Below are 14,900 nucleotides of genomic sequence, written 5' to 3' on the forward strand. Positions count from 1 at the left end.
TACTCATTAGTGAATTGTGCTTTAATAGCTTCTTAAATAACTACATACATAGATTTTCTAATGATTACTGGTTAACATAGGTAAGTGTATGTATGGATATTTCCTATAAGAGTGAAAACAGAAGACACACTAGCAGTTGTACAGTCTTAACTCATATTCTGTGGCCTTGAGAACAAGCCATTTGCCTGATAAGAAACTAGACAAAAATGACTACAGTACAGTTTTAGTCCTGGAATATCTCACGATACCATTTTAGATTCATTAGTTCATTTAAATTACTGATAGCGAAACAATACTATACTGCAGTGTTTTCCTTTAGAGCATCCATTGGCAAAGTAGCCAGATTTGTCTTTTTTTTTAAAGATTTTATTTATTTATTTGACAGACAGAGATCACAAGTAGGCAGAGAAGCAGGCAGAGAGAGAGAGGAGGAAGCAGGCTCCCTGCTGAACAGAGACCTGGATGCAGGGCTTGATCCCAGGACCCTGGGATCATGACCCGAGCCAAGGGCAGAGGCTTTAATCCACTGAGCCACCCAGGTGCCCCGCCAGATTTGTCTTTAAACCCAGAGGCCCTTTGAACTATATGCAGTACTAGGTGGACAAATACATAAGCTTTCAAAAGTGACTGGATTACAGTTTTAGGCTGCAATGCCTTTCATCCATTCAAATTTAAACTCTCTATAATTACAGCTAATAGTGTACTGACCTAGAGAGTCAGGAACAAAGCAGAGAAAATAGGAGTGAAACAAAGGGATAAAAATACCATTAATATGAATACCAAAACAATAAACAAAAAATTGGAAACAGAGTGCCAGATCAAGGCTCAAGTCCCACCAAAGAAAGGCCTGGATAGTCTTGTTTTATGTTACTAATGTTACTCTGATCTCTCGTAAGTGGCTTATGTGACTCTGTGGAAAAGGGAATTTTAAGAATTGGTTTTTTGGGAGGCAAAATAGAATTACAGAATGTCAAAATTGGAAGAACATTTAGGAGTCAAATAGTTAATGCATCTCATTTATAGATGGGGAGAGGCAAGTCCAGAAAGGGAAAGGGACTTGTTAAATGTCGCTCAATAGTTTTCTTTAGCAGAATTAGCAGGTGTCTGACTTTCACATTATAGCTCTTTAAAAAGGAAGCCTGTAAATTATTTTCTTACAGCGTGCTTTTTTTATAAAAGATTTTATTTATTTAACAGACAGAGATCACAAGTAGGCAGAGAGGCAGGCAGAGAGAGAGGAGAAAGCAGGCTCCCCGCTGAGCAAAAAGCCCGATGTGGGGCTCGATCCTAGGATGCTGGGATCAAAACCTGAGCCGAAAGCAGAGGCTTTAACCCACTGAGCCACCCAGGAGCCTCCAGCGTGCTCTTTTTAAAAAAAGATCATAATTGCTGGGTTGCTTGTTAAAAACAAGGATTCTTTGATCCTTTCTCAGATCTACTGGATCAGAATCTCAAAGGCAGGCCATGAGAACCTGTATTTTTAACAAGCTCTCCAGTTGTTCTAATACACACTGGTGTTGAGAAGTAGTGCTGCCTGGACCTTCTTTCCCAAAAGATTCAAAAAAGTGTCTTTCCACGTACTTACAATAAACAAAATGGTCGTGGATCTGATATGCTGTCGGAATCCCCATAGTAACAGTTCAATGTAGGTCCCAAGGAATAAAGATAAGGAAAATTCTAGTGGTCAAGCACACTTGGGAAGCTGCAGTTTGTAGAACAGTCTAGTAGAAGGAGGGCTCTTCGGCAGCTTTTCGCTTTTTACTTTTCCTTTTGGTTACACAGACAAGCTAAGTGAAGATGCCGTTTTTTGAAGTATAATCTCTCGGCCAACACACAAAGTCTAAAACCAGTGGGACTTCTGTACGTAATCATTTTATCACTCTCCACGCCCAGATTTTTCTGGCTCTACCACGCCCCCAAAGTTTTGCATGCAGAACCTCCAAGGGCTCCCGGAAGACCCTGGAACCAAGCACCCCTGGCTTCGTCCCGGCCGCCTGGTTAAGGTGTGGGAACCCACGCAGCCCGGTGATCAAAGGGTTACAGGCAGTTCGCCTGAGAACAACCGGGAGAGGAGCCAATAGCGTCTAGGCAGGCTGTACGTCCGGTGTGGGAGGGGCAGGGACGTAACGCGCCCAGGGGAACTTACGGAGGCCCGGAAGGGGGTGGTGGGGTGAGAGGGGGCAACCCAGGTTGAGAGTTTTAGAAACGTCCGGGACGAACAAGAGAGCGGATGAGCATCCGCCTCTTCTCCTCGCTCTCCTTTAGCCTTAGGGGTCAGTAGCTGCAGGTACAGCCCGGGGCCTGGTGTATGGCTGTGGACTTACGGTGTTCGTACTCCACGCCTTGTCACAACCAGAAAGCAAACTCTGTCTACCCCGAGCTCTGAGCCGCTGCGACCCGGCGACCTGATGTCAGACCAGCCCGGGGGAAACAGCGCCTCCAAGACCATGCCGACTCTCCTCGCAGGGTATGCTCATTCCAGCATACCAACCGAGCTGGATCGTCCGGCCTGCGACGAGGCCAGCCTCAACCCAGAGAGCAGCGGTGGCAATGGCAACTGTGACGCACCAACCAGCGAATCCCTCCTTGGGGACCGCGAATTCTCTCAGCAGATCGGGTCGCAGCTTAAACTGCTGCCTATGAATGATCAGATCCGGGAGCTGCAGACCATCATCCGGGACAAGTGAGCAGAGATCTAAAGGGATAGGGGACGTGGAGGGTGTTTCAAGGCGGGGGAGGAGGGGCCCGGGACTGGAAGTAAAAGGGCTAAGGGGTAATGTCTTGGGCTCTGGGAAACTAGTCTGTGGGGATAGGGCAGGGCAGGGTGTCACGTGACTCAGGCCTCCACCCCTGTCTTTCCTAGTCCCTGGGTTTAACATCACCCTGTAAAAGGAGGGATACTTTGAAGTAGCTCCTGGCTCCTTCTTGGCCTCTTCCGAGGGAATACTAATCCTCAGCGGTTCCTGGGTGTAAACTCACCCACGCTGTGTGTCCTGTGCTGGTCTATAACCCAGAAATGGTTGCTGCCGAAGCTTATGCCCTGCCACAAATCACCTCGGGCGCACAAATAGAAATAAAGCAATTTCAGGGGAATTATATTGCGGTCAACGAGTTCTCTGACCGTTTACTGTTTGCTACTGCAAATATGTCATTTTGCCTAAGGTCTTTTAGTCTTGGAGTTTGGGTTTTGTTGGTCACGTGGAAGCTTATCATCCAACTCTTATCAGGATTCATTTTTGTAAAGTTACAGAACCTCAAATGTTTCCTGTGGAGTTAATGGAGCAAAGGGAACCTAAAGGAATCTTTGGCGCCCCCTCCTAATCCCACAAACAGCCACACAAAATCTCACGAATAGCCAAAAATGCAATGTTAAAATTCTGTCTTGAGGAGATCTCAAAACTCATGTTGTAGATGGGGTTTTTCAAGGGGAGTAAGTACCATGATGAACTACAGCTGGTTTGTATATTGGCAGCACCTTAAATGGCAGGCGAGAATTCTACCACTGAACCACCCATGCACCGATGGCAGCACCTTAAATGAGTAGCTACTGCAATATCAAAGCACTCGTTTTTTCCGTGGGTGCCTTAATCTTTTAAAATGGTTGCTGGGTCAAGACATCATTCTCTAAATCATACTGTAACTTTTTCTTTGTACTATTTTTTTTCTTCGTTTCTTCGTACTTTTTCTTTTTCTTCATACTATTGTTAATAGGCTCCCTATTTGTTTCCTTGCTTTCAGTTTTTTTCTGCCTTCCACATAACTCCCAGATATTACTGAACAGTCTTAGTATACGGTTTTGATTAGATAACTATCCTACTCAGCAGCCTTCCTTGGCTTCTTAGAGCCTATCGATTCAAGTCCAGGATCCTGAGCTTGACAGTAGTAAGTCCTATCTTCATGATTCCTAGGAACTATTCAGCAACATCTCTGATTCTGCCGTCCTCTGAAATTCTCCTTACTCCTTCTCTGCATGTTCATCTCCTATCTATTCTTCAAGCTTAAACCGAGCATTAAATGTCCACCTCTCAAAAGCTTTCCTCTAATCATTCTTCCTTGCTGATCTTCCCTGGCTTTTCAAATGCAAGATTCACCTTCTGTTTTGTATGTTGTTATTTGTGTATCAGTCTTGTCTCACCTATTAGATGTAATGAATCAATATTGAAAAATACTGTGGTCATGTGATCTAATAGGTGGAAATAGTGATCTTAAAAAGTAGGAGGCATAGGTTTGATAGTTGTGGTAGGGGAGGCTGAAATAATACTCAAATGTAGAACAAAGAAAATAGGATGATTCTTATTTCTGTAGATCAGGAGTTATTGACCCTGAGTCTTGGACACCAGTGTACCTGTAGATGGGTTTCAGGGTCTTGGTTAACCATCAGAAATTATTTGGGAAATATTACTCACTATATGTATTTTAATGATTTTTAAATAGCATCTTTATTGAGATATAATTTGCATACCATATAATACATCATTTAAAGTGCACAATTGAGTGGCTTTTACATGTTCATGGCTGTGCAACCATCACCACAGTCAATTTTACACTATCTTCATTACCTCAGCAAGAAAGCCTATACACATCAGCAGTCACTCCCCATTTCTGCTCAACCCACCCAACCACTAATTTAGACAAGCACAAATATACTTTTTATCTCTGTTAAGTTGCCTATTCTGGACATTTCTTATAGATGGAGTCATATAACATATGGTCTTCTGTGTGACTAGATTCTTTCATTTAGCATAATGTTTTCAAGTGTCAACCACATTGCATCAGTACACCATTCCTTTTTTAGCTGAATGATATTCCACTGTATTGATATACCACATTTTGGTATATCTGTCCTCAAATGATGGATTTTTGGGTGGTTTCCACTCTTTGGCCATTATGAATAATGTTACTATGAACATCTGCATATGTGCCTTTTTTAATGGGGTGGGGATTCCTTAGCTTTCATTACCTTTCATGAAGGGGTATTCATGACATTGTAAGGGTAAACCATTGCTGTAAGATTTGGAGAGGACATGAGGTTCAGCAGTCATATATGACAGCATCAATACTTGATTTTACTGCATTGTTCAGAAAAACCTCAGTGTAAATGAAATCTTTTTTTTTTTTTTTTTTTTTTGTGAGCTTGGAAAGAGACAGCAGGATCCAGAGTGATCTTAGGCAGGATGTTTAGCATCTCTGTGCTTCAGCTTTATCATTTGTTAAACAAGGATGGGGTAATATCTCATGGAACTCCTGGGATGCTAAAAGAAGATACTGTCTGAACATTTGTTGTAAACTGTGAAGAGCTGTGCCAGCCTTCTTGTTTCGATTTATGCATGGTTCAAATTGCGTACATAAGGGCCAGGAGACAGTAAAAGGAATTTAACTATATATAGAACTTACATTCTTTTTTTTTTCTAATTTTAAAAGATTTCATTTATTTATTTATTTGACATTGATCACAAGCAGGAGGAGGGGCAGAGGGAGAGGGAGAAGGAGAAGCAGGCTCCCCTGAGCAGAGCTCGATGAGCAGGGAGCTTGATGTGGGGCTCGATCCCAGGATCCCCGGATCATGACCTGAGCTGAAAGCAAACGCTTAACAGAACGAGCCACCCACGCGCCCCTCTTGTTCTTATTTTAAAAAGCAAAATTGAAAGATCCTGGGTAATTTTTATCCTGCTATGATACAATATAGAGAGACTCACTAAAATTCTTTTTAACTAATTGATGTTTAGTTATTTAGGCTGGTGACAGTGTTTTAGTTTTGTTTGTTTGGGTTTTTTTTTATTTGAAGATTTTATTTATTTATTTGACAGACAAGTAGGCAGAGAGGCAGGCAGACAGAGAGAGGAGAAGCAGGATCTCGCTAAGCAGAGCGCTGGATGAGGGGCTCATTCCCAAACCCTGGGATCATGACCTGAGCCCAAGGCAGAGGCTTTGATCCACTGAGCCACCCAGGCGCCCCTAGTTTTGTTTTTGTTAATCCAATCTGTTAACAGAGGCCTCTGTTCCTTTATCTTTTTTTTTTAAAAGATTTTATTTATTTATTTGACAGAGAGAAATCACAAGTAGATGGAGAGGCAGGCAGAGAGAGAGAGAGGGAAGCAGGCTCCTTGCTGAGCAGAGAGCCCGATGCGGGACTCGATCCCAGGACCCTGTGATCATGACCTGAGCCGAAGACAGCGGCTTAACCCACTGAGCCACCCAGGCGCCCCTCTGTTCCTTTATCTTAAAAAATTGCCATTCCCCTCACACAGGATCTGTCTTATCCCCTCTAGGGGGCTGGTATAAGGTGCCTGTGGTAAGAGGAGCTATAGTTACATAGGTTAAGCTATTAAAGTTGCCATCAGTTATCATATCCTGTCTTCCTCGGAGCTTATGCTCTTCTCTGTTTTGCTGTGACATCATATATGTGCACTGTGGAGCTGTCTGATAATAGAAGTAATTGGAGTACTTGTTATTCCTTTATTGATCCTGTCCTTTCTATCTAGCTGTTGAAGGGATTGGTTTCTGAGTTGACTTTGCCCTGGAGAAATGGAGGTTGAGCCACAGGGCTGCATGTTGTAAAAAGATAAAGCAGGCAAGATTGAGAATATTGTACTGATCTAAAATGTCTTTTTTTAAAAAAAAATGTGTAGTATTTGTAATATAATATGTTGGCTGTCTTATTGAATTTCAAGTAAATGGTTTTCTCTCAGAGAGTGCGGTCATCTAAACATGGAGAGAGCAAATTATTTACTGAGTTACATATGGGTAACTGGTGAACTTGGGAAGAGAACTTACCCTTCATTTTCAGTTTTTGTAACAGCAAGAACATCCTTCTCTTCCTGCCTCCTTTATATACTAAATCAGCAAAATCTGAGTGTAATGTACTTTTACCTTGACCATAGTTCATGAGCTCATTTCTAAGGCAATGCATTTAAAGATAATCTTCCCTCTCTAATTTTTTTCTTTTGTCTCCTGAAAGGTTAAAGCTATTTCATGAGCTGTTGAGTGTTCCCTTGTACTTGGAAGGGCTTTCCATGGCCTCAGCAGATAACTGGGATGAAAATGGAGCATTCTAAGAGTATTTTACTCCATGAAATAACACTAAAGATGAACCAGATCAGCCTTGTGAGTTTAATTTTTTAGTCACCTGGAGGGGAGACAACCTCAGGAGGGATGAACATCCTGTTTAGCCCTAATATGAATGCAGCCTAATGTGATTTGAGTCATCTGGCTAGGTAATGTGATGTTCTTTACTGAGACTGTGCATCTGAATTTCCTGGGGAGTCTTTTTTTTTCCCCAAATAAAATTTTTGGTACCCTTAGTGTAGTCTTGGGTGAAACCTGGGTAGTCTTGGGTGAAACCTGAGTACCTGTAGCTTAACAAACACCACAGGTGATTGTGCCCACTGCTTTTGGGAGAATGACCGTTCTCCCCCAGCATGGTGATTTGCCTGGCTTTGGATTAGGGATATAGGCTGAGCTAGGGATTCCACACCAAACCCAACCAGCCTAGAGAGCCTGGCCTGGCAATACCCTGAGAATGGAGGAATCTTGGTTATTTTCCCTACTTGTACAAAACCAAAGTATTCACCACAGAAAAAAACTGTGACCTGCAAGTTGTTTACAACATGGACATGGTTTTGGTTTTACATGTCAATTTTTTTTAAAAGATTTTATTTGGGGCACCTGGGTGGTTCAGTGGTTAAGCCTCTGCCTTTGGCTCAGGTCATGATCTCAGGGTCCTGGGCTGGAGACCCACATCGGGTTCTCTGCTCAGCGTGAAGTATGCTTCCTCCCCACCTGCTTGCCTCTCTGCCTGCCTCTCTGCCTGCTTGTGATCTCTGTCTGTCAAATAAATAAAATCTTTAAAAATATATTTTTTTAAAATTTAAAAATTTAAAAATTAAAAAAGTTTTTAAAAAAGATTTTATTTATTTATTTGACAGAGAGAGAGGGAGAGAGACCACAAGCAGGGAGAGCAGCAGGCTGGAGAGGGAGAAGCAGGCTCCCCTCCGAGCAGGGAGCCTGATACAGGCTGTGCCACCCAAGAGCCCCTACACGTGAATTTTCTTTCTTTCTTTTTTAAAAGGATTTTCTTTATTTATTAGAGAGAGAGAGCATGAGAGGGGAGAAGGTCAGAGGGAGAAGCAGACTCCCCATGGACTCTGATCCCCAGGACTCTGGGATCATGACCTGAGCCGAGGTGAAGGCAGTCGCTTAACCAGTTGAGCCACTCAGGCACTCACCTGTGAATTTTCTAACTGGCTTTTAGTCCAGGAAGGGGGAATCACCTCTTTAAACTATGCATACCCTGGTTAAAAGATTTATTGGTCATATCCTAGTAATGTCTCACCAACTAGTCTATACTCCAGGGAGACATAAAGAAAATCTGGCATGGCACAGTACCAGACACATATGGGAGTTGATATTCAATCATTATAAGAAAATAACCTTCTGAATGAAGCCTGAGTTCTAAGGGAAAATGATAGCTTCTCTTCTTTTCCTGACTTTGAACACTTATGTTAAACTCTGCTTTGAGGTGCAAGTAAATATTGACACTATTTTATTAGCTTTTAAGGTGCTAGGGATTGTGGCCTTGATGACTTCTACCTGACAGGTAGTAAAAGCCATATGTTTTTTTTTCAGTTTTTCACATCAGATTAGTTTTGCTCCAAGGACTTCACTGGGGGGTTGTTTTTCTTAGGGTGAAGGGAGGAGACAGAGTATCATTTACAAAACATCTGCATACCATGAAAGACCTTGGAGTTATTCTTTATTTTAGTGATCACATTATAACAAAATAGCTCTGGAAATAGAGTTTATGTTTTCAGAGCTTTAACTAACCATTAACTCTAAATAAAATATTCCTTTGGTTTAAACCTGCCAGAAAGCTTTTATGTTCTATTTCCCTTTTACCTCTTGCTTTAAAAAATTCAAAATCAAAACCAAACAAAAACATAATAGAAGTGGATTTAAGCCTATTTAGTTCTTTTTTCTTAGGTTATGAGGTAAAATACAGGACACCAAGTTAAATTTGAATTCAGATAAACAATGAACTTTTTTTCATATATCCTAAACATTGAATGGGACATACTTATGAAATACACATTTAACTGGGTGTCTTGTATTTTTATTTGCTAAATCTGGCAACCCTGTGTTAACCCTAACTTCTCCCATCCCAAATGTTGAAAATAATCCTTCAAAAATTTTTTAAAATTAATTGATTGTTATTTAAATTCTAGTTAATTAACATATGGTATAAAATCGGTTTCAGGGGTAGAATTTAGAGATTCATTGCTTACTTAAAAAACAGTGCTCATCATAACAAGTGTCCTCCTTAATACCCACCACCCATCTAGCCCATAACCCACCCACCTCCTCCATTAACCCTCAGCTTGTTATCTATCCTTAAGAGTCTCTTATGGTTTCTTCCACTTTCTCTTTTTTGCTTTTTTTCCCCCTTCACATATGTTCAATTTTTTTGCTTCTTAAATTCCACATGTGAGTGAAATCATATGGTATTTGTCTTTCTCTCACTTATTTCGCCTGGCGTAATACACTCTAGCTCTACCACCTTGTGGCAAATGGCAAAATTTCATTCTTTTTATGACTGAGTAATATTCCATTGTATGTATATACCACTTCTTTATACATTCATCGGTCGTTGGGCATTTGGGCTCTTTCCATAGTTTGACTGTTGTGGATATTGCTGCTGTAAACATCCAGGTGCATGTACCCCTTCAAATCTGTACTTTGGAACCCTTTGGGGAAATATCTAAGAGTGCAGTTGCTAGGTCCTAAGGTAGTTCTATTTTTAACTTTTTGAGAAAACTCCATACTGTTTTTCTTTTCCAGAGTAGCTGCACCATCTTGCATTCCCACCAACAGTGTAAGAGGGTTGGTTCCCCTTTCTCCACATCCTTGCCAGGATGTGAAGCTGTTGACTTAGCCATTCTGACAGGTGTGAGGTGGTATCTCATCATGGTTTTGATTTGTATTTTCCTGATGATGAGTGATGTTGAGCATCTTTTCATGTGTCTGTTGGCCATCTGGATATCTTCTTTGGAAAAATGTCTATTCATGTCTTCTTCCCTTTTTTAAAGTGGATTGTTTGTGTTTTCAGTGCTGAGTTTTATAAATTCTTTATTGATTTTGGGTACTAACCCTTTATCAGATATGTCATTTGCAAATATGTTGTCTTCCTTCATAGGCTCCTTTATTTTTGTTGATTGTTTCCTATGCTTTGCAGAAGCTTTTTATCTTTATGAAGTTCCAAGAGTTCATTTTTGCTTTTGTTTCTTTTGCCTCCAGAGACATCTCTAATAGGAGGTTGCTATGACCAAGGTCAAAGAGTTATTGCCTGTGGTCTCCTCAAGGAGGAGACAGGTTTCCTGTCTCACATTTAGTCTTTCATCAATTTTGAATTCATTTTTGTGTATGGTGTAAGAAAGTGGTCCAGGTTCATTTTTCTGCATGTTGCTCTTCAGTTTTCCCAAAACCATATGTTGAAGAGATTGTTTTTTTTCCGTTGGATATTCTTTCCTGCTTTGTTGAAGATTAGTTGGCCATATAGTTGTGGGTCGATTTCTGGGTTTTCTATTCTGTTCTTTTGTTTTATGTGTCTGTTTTGTGCCAGTACCATACTGTCTTAATAGCTACAGCTTTGCAATATAGCTTAAAGTCTGGAATCATGATGGCTCCAGCTTTGCTTTTCTTCTTCAAAATTGCTTTCACTATTCAGGGTCTTTTGTAGTTCCATACAAGTTTTAGGATTGTTTGTTCTAGCTCTGTGAAAAATGCTGGTGGTGTTTTGATAGGGATTGCATAAAATGTGTAGGTTGCTTTGGATAGTATAGACATGTTAATAATGTTTGTTCTTCCAATCCGTGGCATTGGAATTTTTTCCCATTTCCTTGTGTCCTCTTCAGTTTCTTTCATAAATGTTCTATAGTTTTCAGAGAGTGGGTCTTTTGTCCCTTTGGTTAGGTTTATTCCCAGGTATCTTGTGGTTTTTGGTGTACTTGTAAATGGGATGGATTCCTTGATTTCTTTTTCTGCTGCTTCATTATTGGTGTATAGAAATGCAACAGATTTCTATCCACTAATTTTATATCTTGCAACTTTGCTGAATTCATGTATTAGCTCTAGCGATTTTTTTGGTGGAGCCTTTTGGTTTTCTACATAGTATCATGTTGTCTACAAATAAAGTTTGACTTCTTCTTTGCCAATTGGATGTCTTTTATTTCTTTGTGTTGTATGATAGCTGATCCTAAGATTGTTGTATGATTGCTGATTCCAGTAGTATGTAAAATAATAATGGTGAGGGGTGCCTGGGTGGCTCATTGGGTTAAGCCTCTGCCTTCGGCTCAGGTCATGATCTCAGGGTCCTGGGATCAAGCCCTGCATCGGGCTTTCTGCTCAGTGGGGATCCTGCTTTCCCCTCTATCTCTGCCTGTCTCTCTGCCTTCTTGTGATCTCTCTCTCTATGTGTCAAATAAAGAAATAAAATCTTAAAAAAATAGTAATGGTGAGAGTGGACTTCCCTGTCTTGTTCTTAACCATAGAGGAAAAGCTCTCAGTTTTTCCCCATTGAAGTTTATATTAGTTGTGGATCTTTCTTATATGATCTTTATGATGTTGAGGTATGTTACCTCTATTCCTCCTTGTTGAGGGTTTTTTAAAAAATCAAGAATGGATGCTGTATTTTGTTAAATGCTTTTTCTGCATCGAATGAGAGGATCATATGGTCTTTATCCTTTGTTTTATTACTGTGGTGTATCACATTGATTTATTTGTGAATATTGAACCACCCCTGCAACTGGAAATAAATCCCAGTTTATCATGGTGAATAATTCTTCTAATGTATTGTTGAATTTGATTCACTAGTATTTTATTGAGAATTTTTACAACCATGTTCACCAGGGATAGAGGCCTAGTAATTCTCCTTTTTAGCAGGGTCTTTGTCTGGTTTTGTAATCAAGGTAATGCTGGCTTCATAGAAATAGTTTGGAAGTTTTCTTCCATTTCTGTTTTTTGGAACAGTTTGAGAAGAATAGGTATCAATTCTTATTGAAATGTCTGGTAGAATTCCCTTAGGAAGCCATTTGGCCCTGGAGTTTTGTTTGTTAGGAGATTTTAGTTTACTGATTCAATTTCTTAACTGGTTATGGGTCTGTTCAGATTTTCTATTTCTTTCTGTTTCAGTTTTGGTCATTTGTATGTTTCTAGGAATTTATCCATTTTTTCCAGATTGCCCATTTTTTTGGCATATAACTTTTCATAATATTCTCTTACAATTCTTTCTTTCTGTGGTGTTGGTTGTGATCTTTCCACTTTCATTCATGTTTTTATTTATTTGGGTTCTTTCTCTTTTCTTTTTGATAAGTATGGCTGGGGGTTTATCAGTTTTTGTTTTTTTTTTTTTCCGAAGAAGCAGCTCTTAGTTTCATTGAACTTTTCTAGTTTTTTTATTTCTATACTATTTCTTTCTGCTCTAATCTCTTCTTATTTCCCTTCTTCCAGCTTTAGCCTTTATTTGCTGTTTCTTTCCTAGCTCCTTTAGGTGTATGGTTAGGTTGTGTATTTGAGACTTTTCTTGCTTCTTGAGGTAGGCCTGTATTGCTATTGCAATATATTTATTTATGTGTATTACGTATATTTATGTATATTATGTGTATTTACTTCTGTCTTAGGACCTACTACCTTCACTACCTCCCAAAGGTTTTGGACTGGTGTTTTTATTTTCATTGGTTCCATGTATCTTTTTTTTTTTTATCTTTAATTTTCTGGTTAACCCATTCATTCTTTAGTTGGCTGTTCTTTAACCTCCATGTATTTGCAGTCTTTCCAAATTTTTTCTCATGGTTGACCTCAAGTTTCATAGTGTTGTGGTCTGAAAATACACATGGTATGATCTAAATCTTTTTGTACTTGTTGAGGCCTGATTTGTGATCCATTATGTAATCTATTCTGGAGAATGTGCCATGTGCACTTGAAAAGAATGTGTATTCTGCTCTTTAGGATAAAGTGTTCTGAGTATGTCTGTTAAGTCCATCTGGTCTAGTATATCGTTTAAAGTCATTGTTTCCTTCTTGATTTTCTGTTCAGATGGTCTATCCATTGCTGTAAGTGTGGTATTAAAGTCCCCTACTATTATTGTATCATTATCAATGAGTTTCTTTATATATGTTATTAATTGATTTATATATTTGGATGCTTCCAAGTTGGGGGCATAAATATTTACAACTGTTACATCTTTTTGATGGATAGACCCCTTAATTATGATATAGTGCCCTTTATCTCTTGGTATAGTCATTGGTTTAAAATAAAGTTTTTCTGATATAAGTAAAGCTAGTCTGACTTTCTTTTGTTCTCCATCCACTCACTTGCAATCTGCAGGTGTCTTTAGGTCTAAAATGCATCTCTTGTAACTCTTAATGATAGCAAACAAACTGAGGGTTGGTGGAGAAAGCTGGGTAGGGGATGGGCTTGATGGGGGATGGGTATTAAGGAGGCACTTGTTACGATGAGCACTGGATGTTGTAATGTAACTGGATGTTACAACTGGATGTTGTAATGTAATGTAATGTAAGTGATGAACCCCTGAATTTTCCTGAGTTTAAATAAAACTTTGAAAAACAAATATATGTCTTAATAATGGTAGTAAAAAAAATAAAATGAGTATTATAGGCAGCATATAGATGGGTCTTTCTTTATCCTTTCCTTCATAGTACCCTGTGTCTTTTGATTGTATTATTTAGTCCATTTAAATTCAGAGTAATTATTGATAGATACAAATTCAGTACCATTGTATTATCTTAAAGTTGGTGTTTCTGATGATGTTCTCTGTTCCTTCCTAGTCTTTGTCACCTTTGGTCTTCTTTTCCCCCATCTAAAGAGGCCCCTTGTATATATCTTGCAGGACTGGTTTAGTGGTCATGAACTCCTTTAGTTTTGTCTGAGAAACTTTTTATCTCTCTTTCTATTCTGAATGACAGCCTTTATCTCTCTTTCTATTCTTAATTCAAGCCTTGAAATATTCTTGGCTGCATATTTTCCCCAGGCAACATATTAAACATATCATACCATTTCTTCTGGCCAGCCAAGAGTTTATGGAGTTATCTGTTGGGAACCTGTTGTCTTCCTCTGTAGGTTAAGGACTTTTTTTTTTTACCTTGCTGCCTTCATGATTCTTTCCTTGTCTGTGTATTTTGTGAATTAGGCTATGATATGTCTTGATGATTGTCAGCTTTTTTTTACCTTTAATGGGAGTTCTTTGTGATTTTTGGATTTCAGTGTTTGTTTCTGTCCCCAGATTAAGATAGTTTTCAGCTATAATTTGTTCAAATAAACCTCCTTGTTCTTTCTCTTCTTCTGGGACTCCTATGATAGAAATATGCTTCATGGAGTTGCTGAGTTTCCTAAGTCTACATTTGTGATCCAATACTTTTCTTTCCCTCTTCTTTTCAGTTTCATTATTTTCCATACTGTCATCTTCTGTGTTACTGATTTATTCCTCTGCTTTGTCCATCCTCATTGTCATGGCAGCCATTCATGTTCTAGCATTTTTAATTTTGGCCTCACTAGGTTGTATTTCTTTTACCTCTGTAGTAAAGGTTTCTCTCGTGTCTTCTGTGCTTTTCCTCAGACCCAGCTAGTATCTTTATAATTGTTGATTTAAATTCTGGTTCAGACATCTTCCTTGTATCTGTATAAATCCCTAGCTGTGACTTCTTCCAGTTCTGTATTTTGGGGTGAGTTCCTCCACCTTGTCATTTATTCTAGGTCACATTTTTATGTGTGTATGGTTGTTAGGGAAGCCTGTTCTATTCCTGCTCCTGAGAGTAATGGTTCTATTAAAAACAGGTTAAAAAAAAAAAAAAGCCGACACTAGATCCTATTTCCTCTAGAGTTGAAGGTTT

General features: G+C 39.4%; 1 protein-coding gene across 1 annotated transcript in view; it reads left to right on the top strand.

Moving 5' to 3' along the window:
- Positions 1-2,126: 2,126 nt before the first annotated feature.
- Positions 2,127-14,900, top strand: part of UPRT (uracil phosphoribosyltransferase homolog) — a 35,502-nt gene continuing 22,728 nt past the window's right edge. The window contains 2 exon segments of the mRNA XM_032330717.1: positions 2,127-2,367; positions 2,369-2,683. Coding sequence (XP_032186608.1) covers positions 2,309-2,367; positions 2,369-2,683 — 374 coding nt within the window. The 5' untranslated portion in view covers positions 2,127-2,308.

This window comes from Mustela erminea, chromosome X, assembly GCF_009829155.1.
Source record: "Mustela erminea isolate mMusErm1 chromosome X, mMusErm1.Pri, whole genome shotgun sequence".
Classification (NCBI taxonomy): Eukaryota; Metazoa; Chordata; class Mammalia; order Carnivora; family Mustelidae; genus Mustela; species Mustela erminea.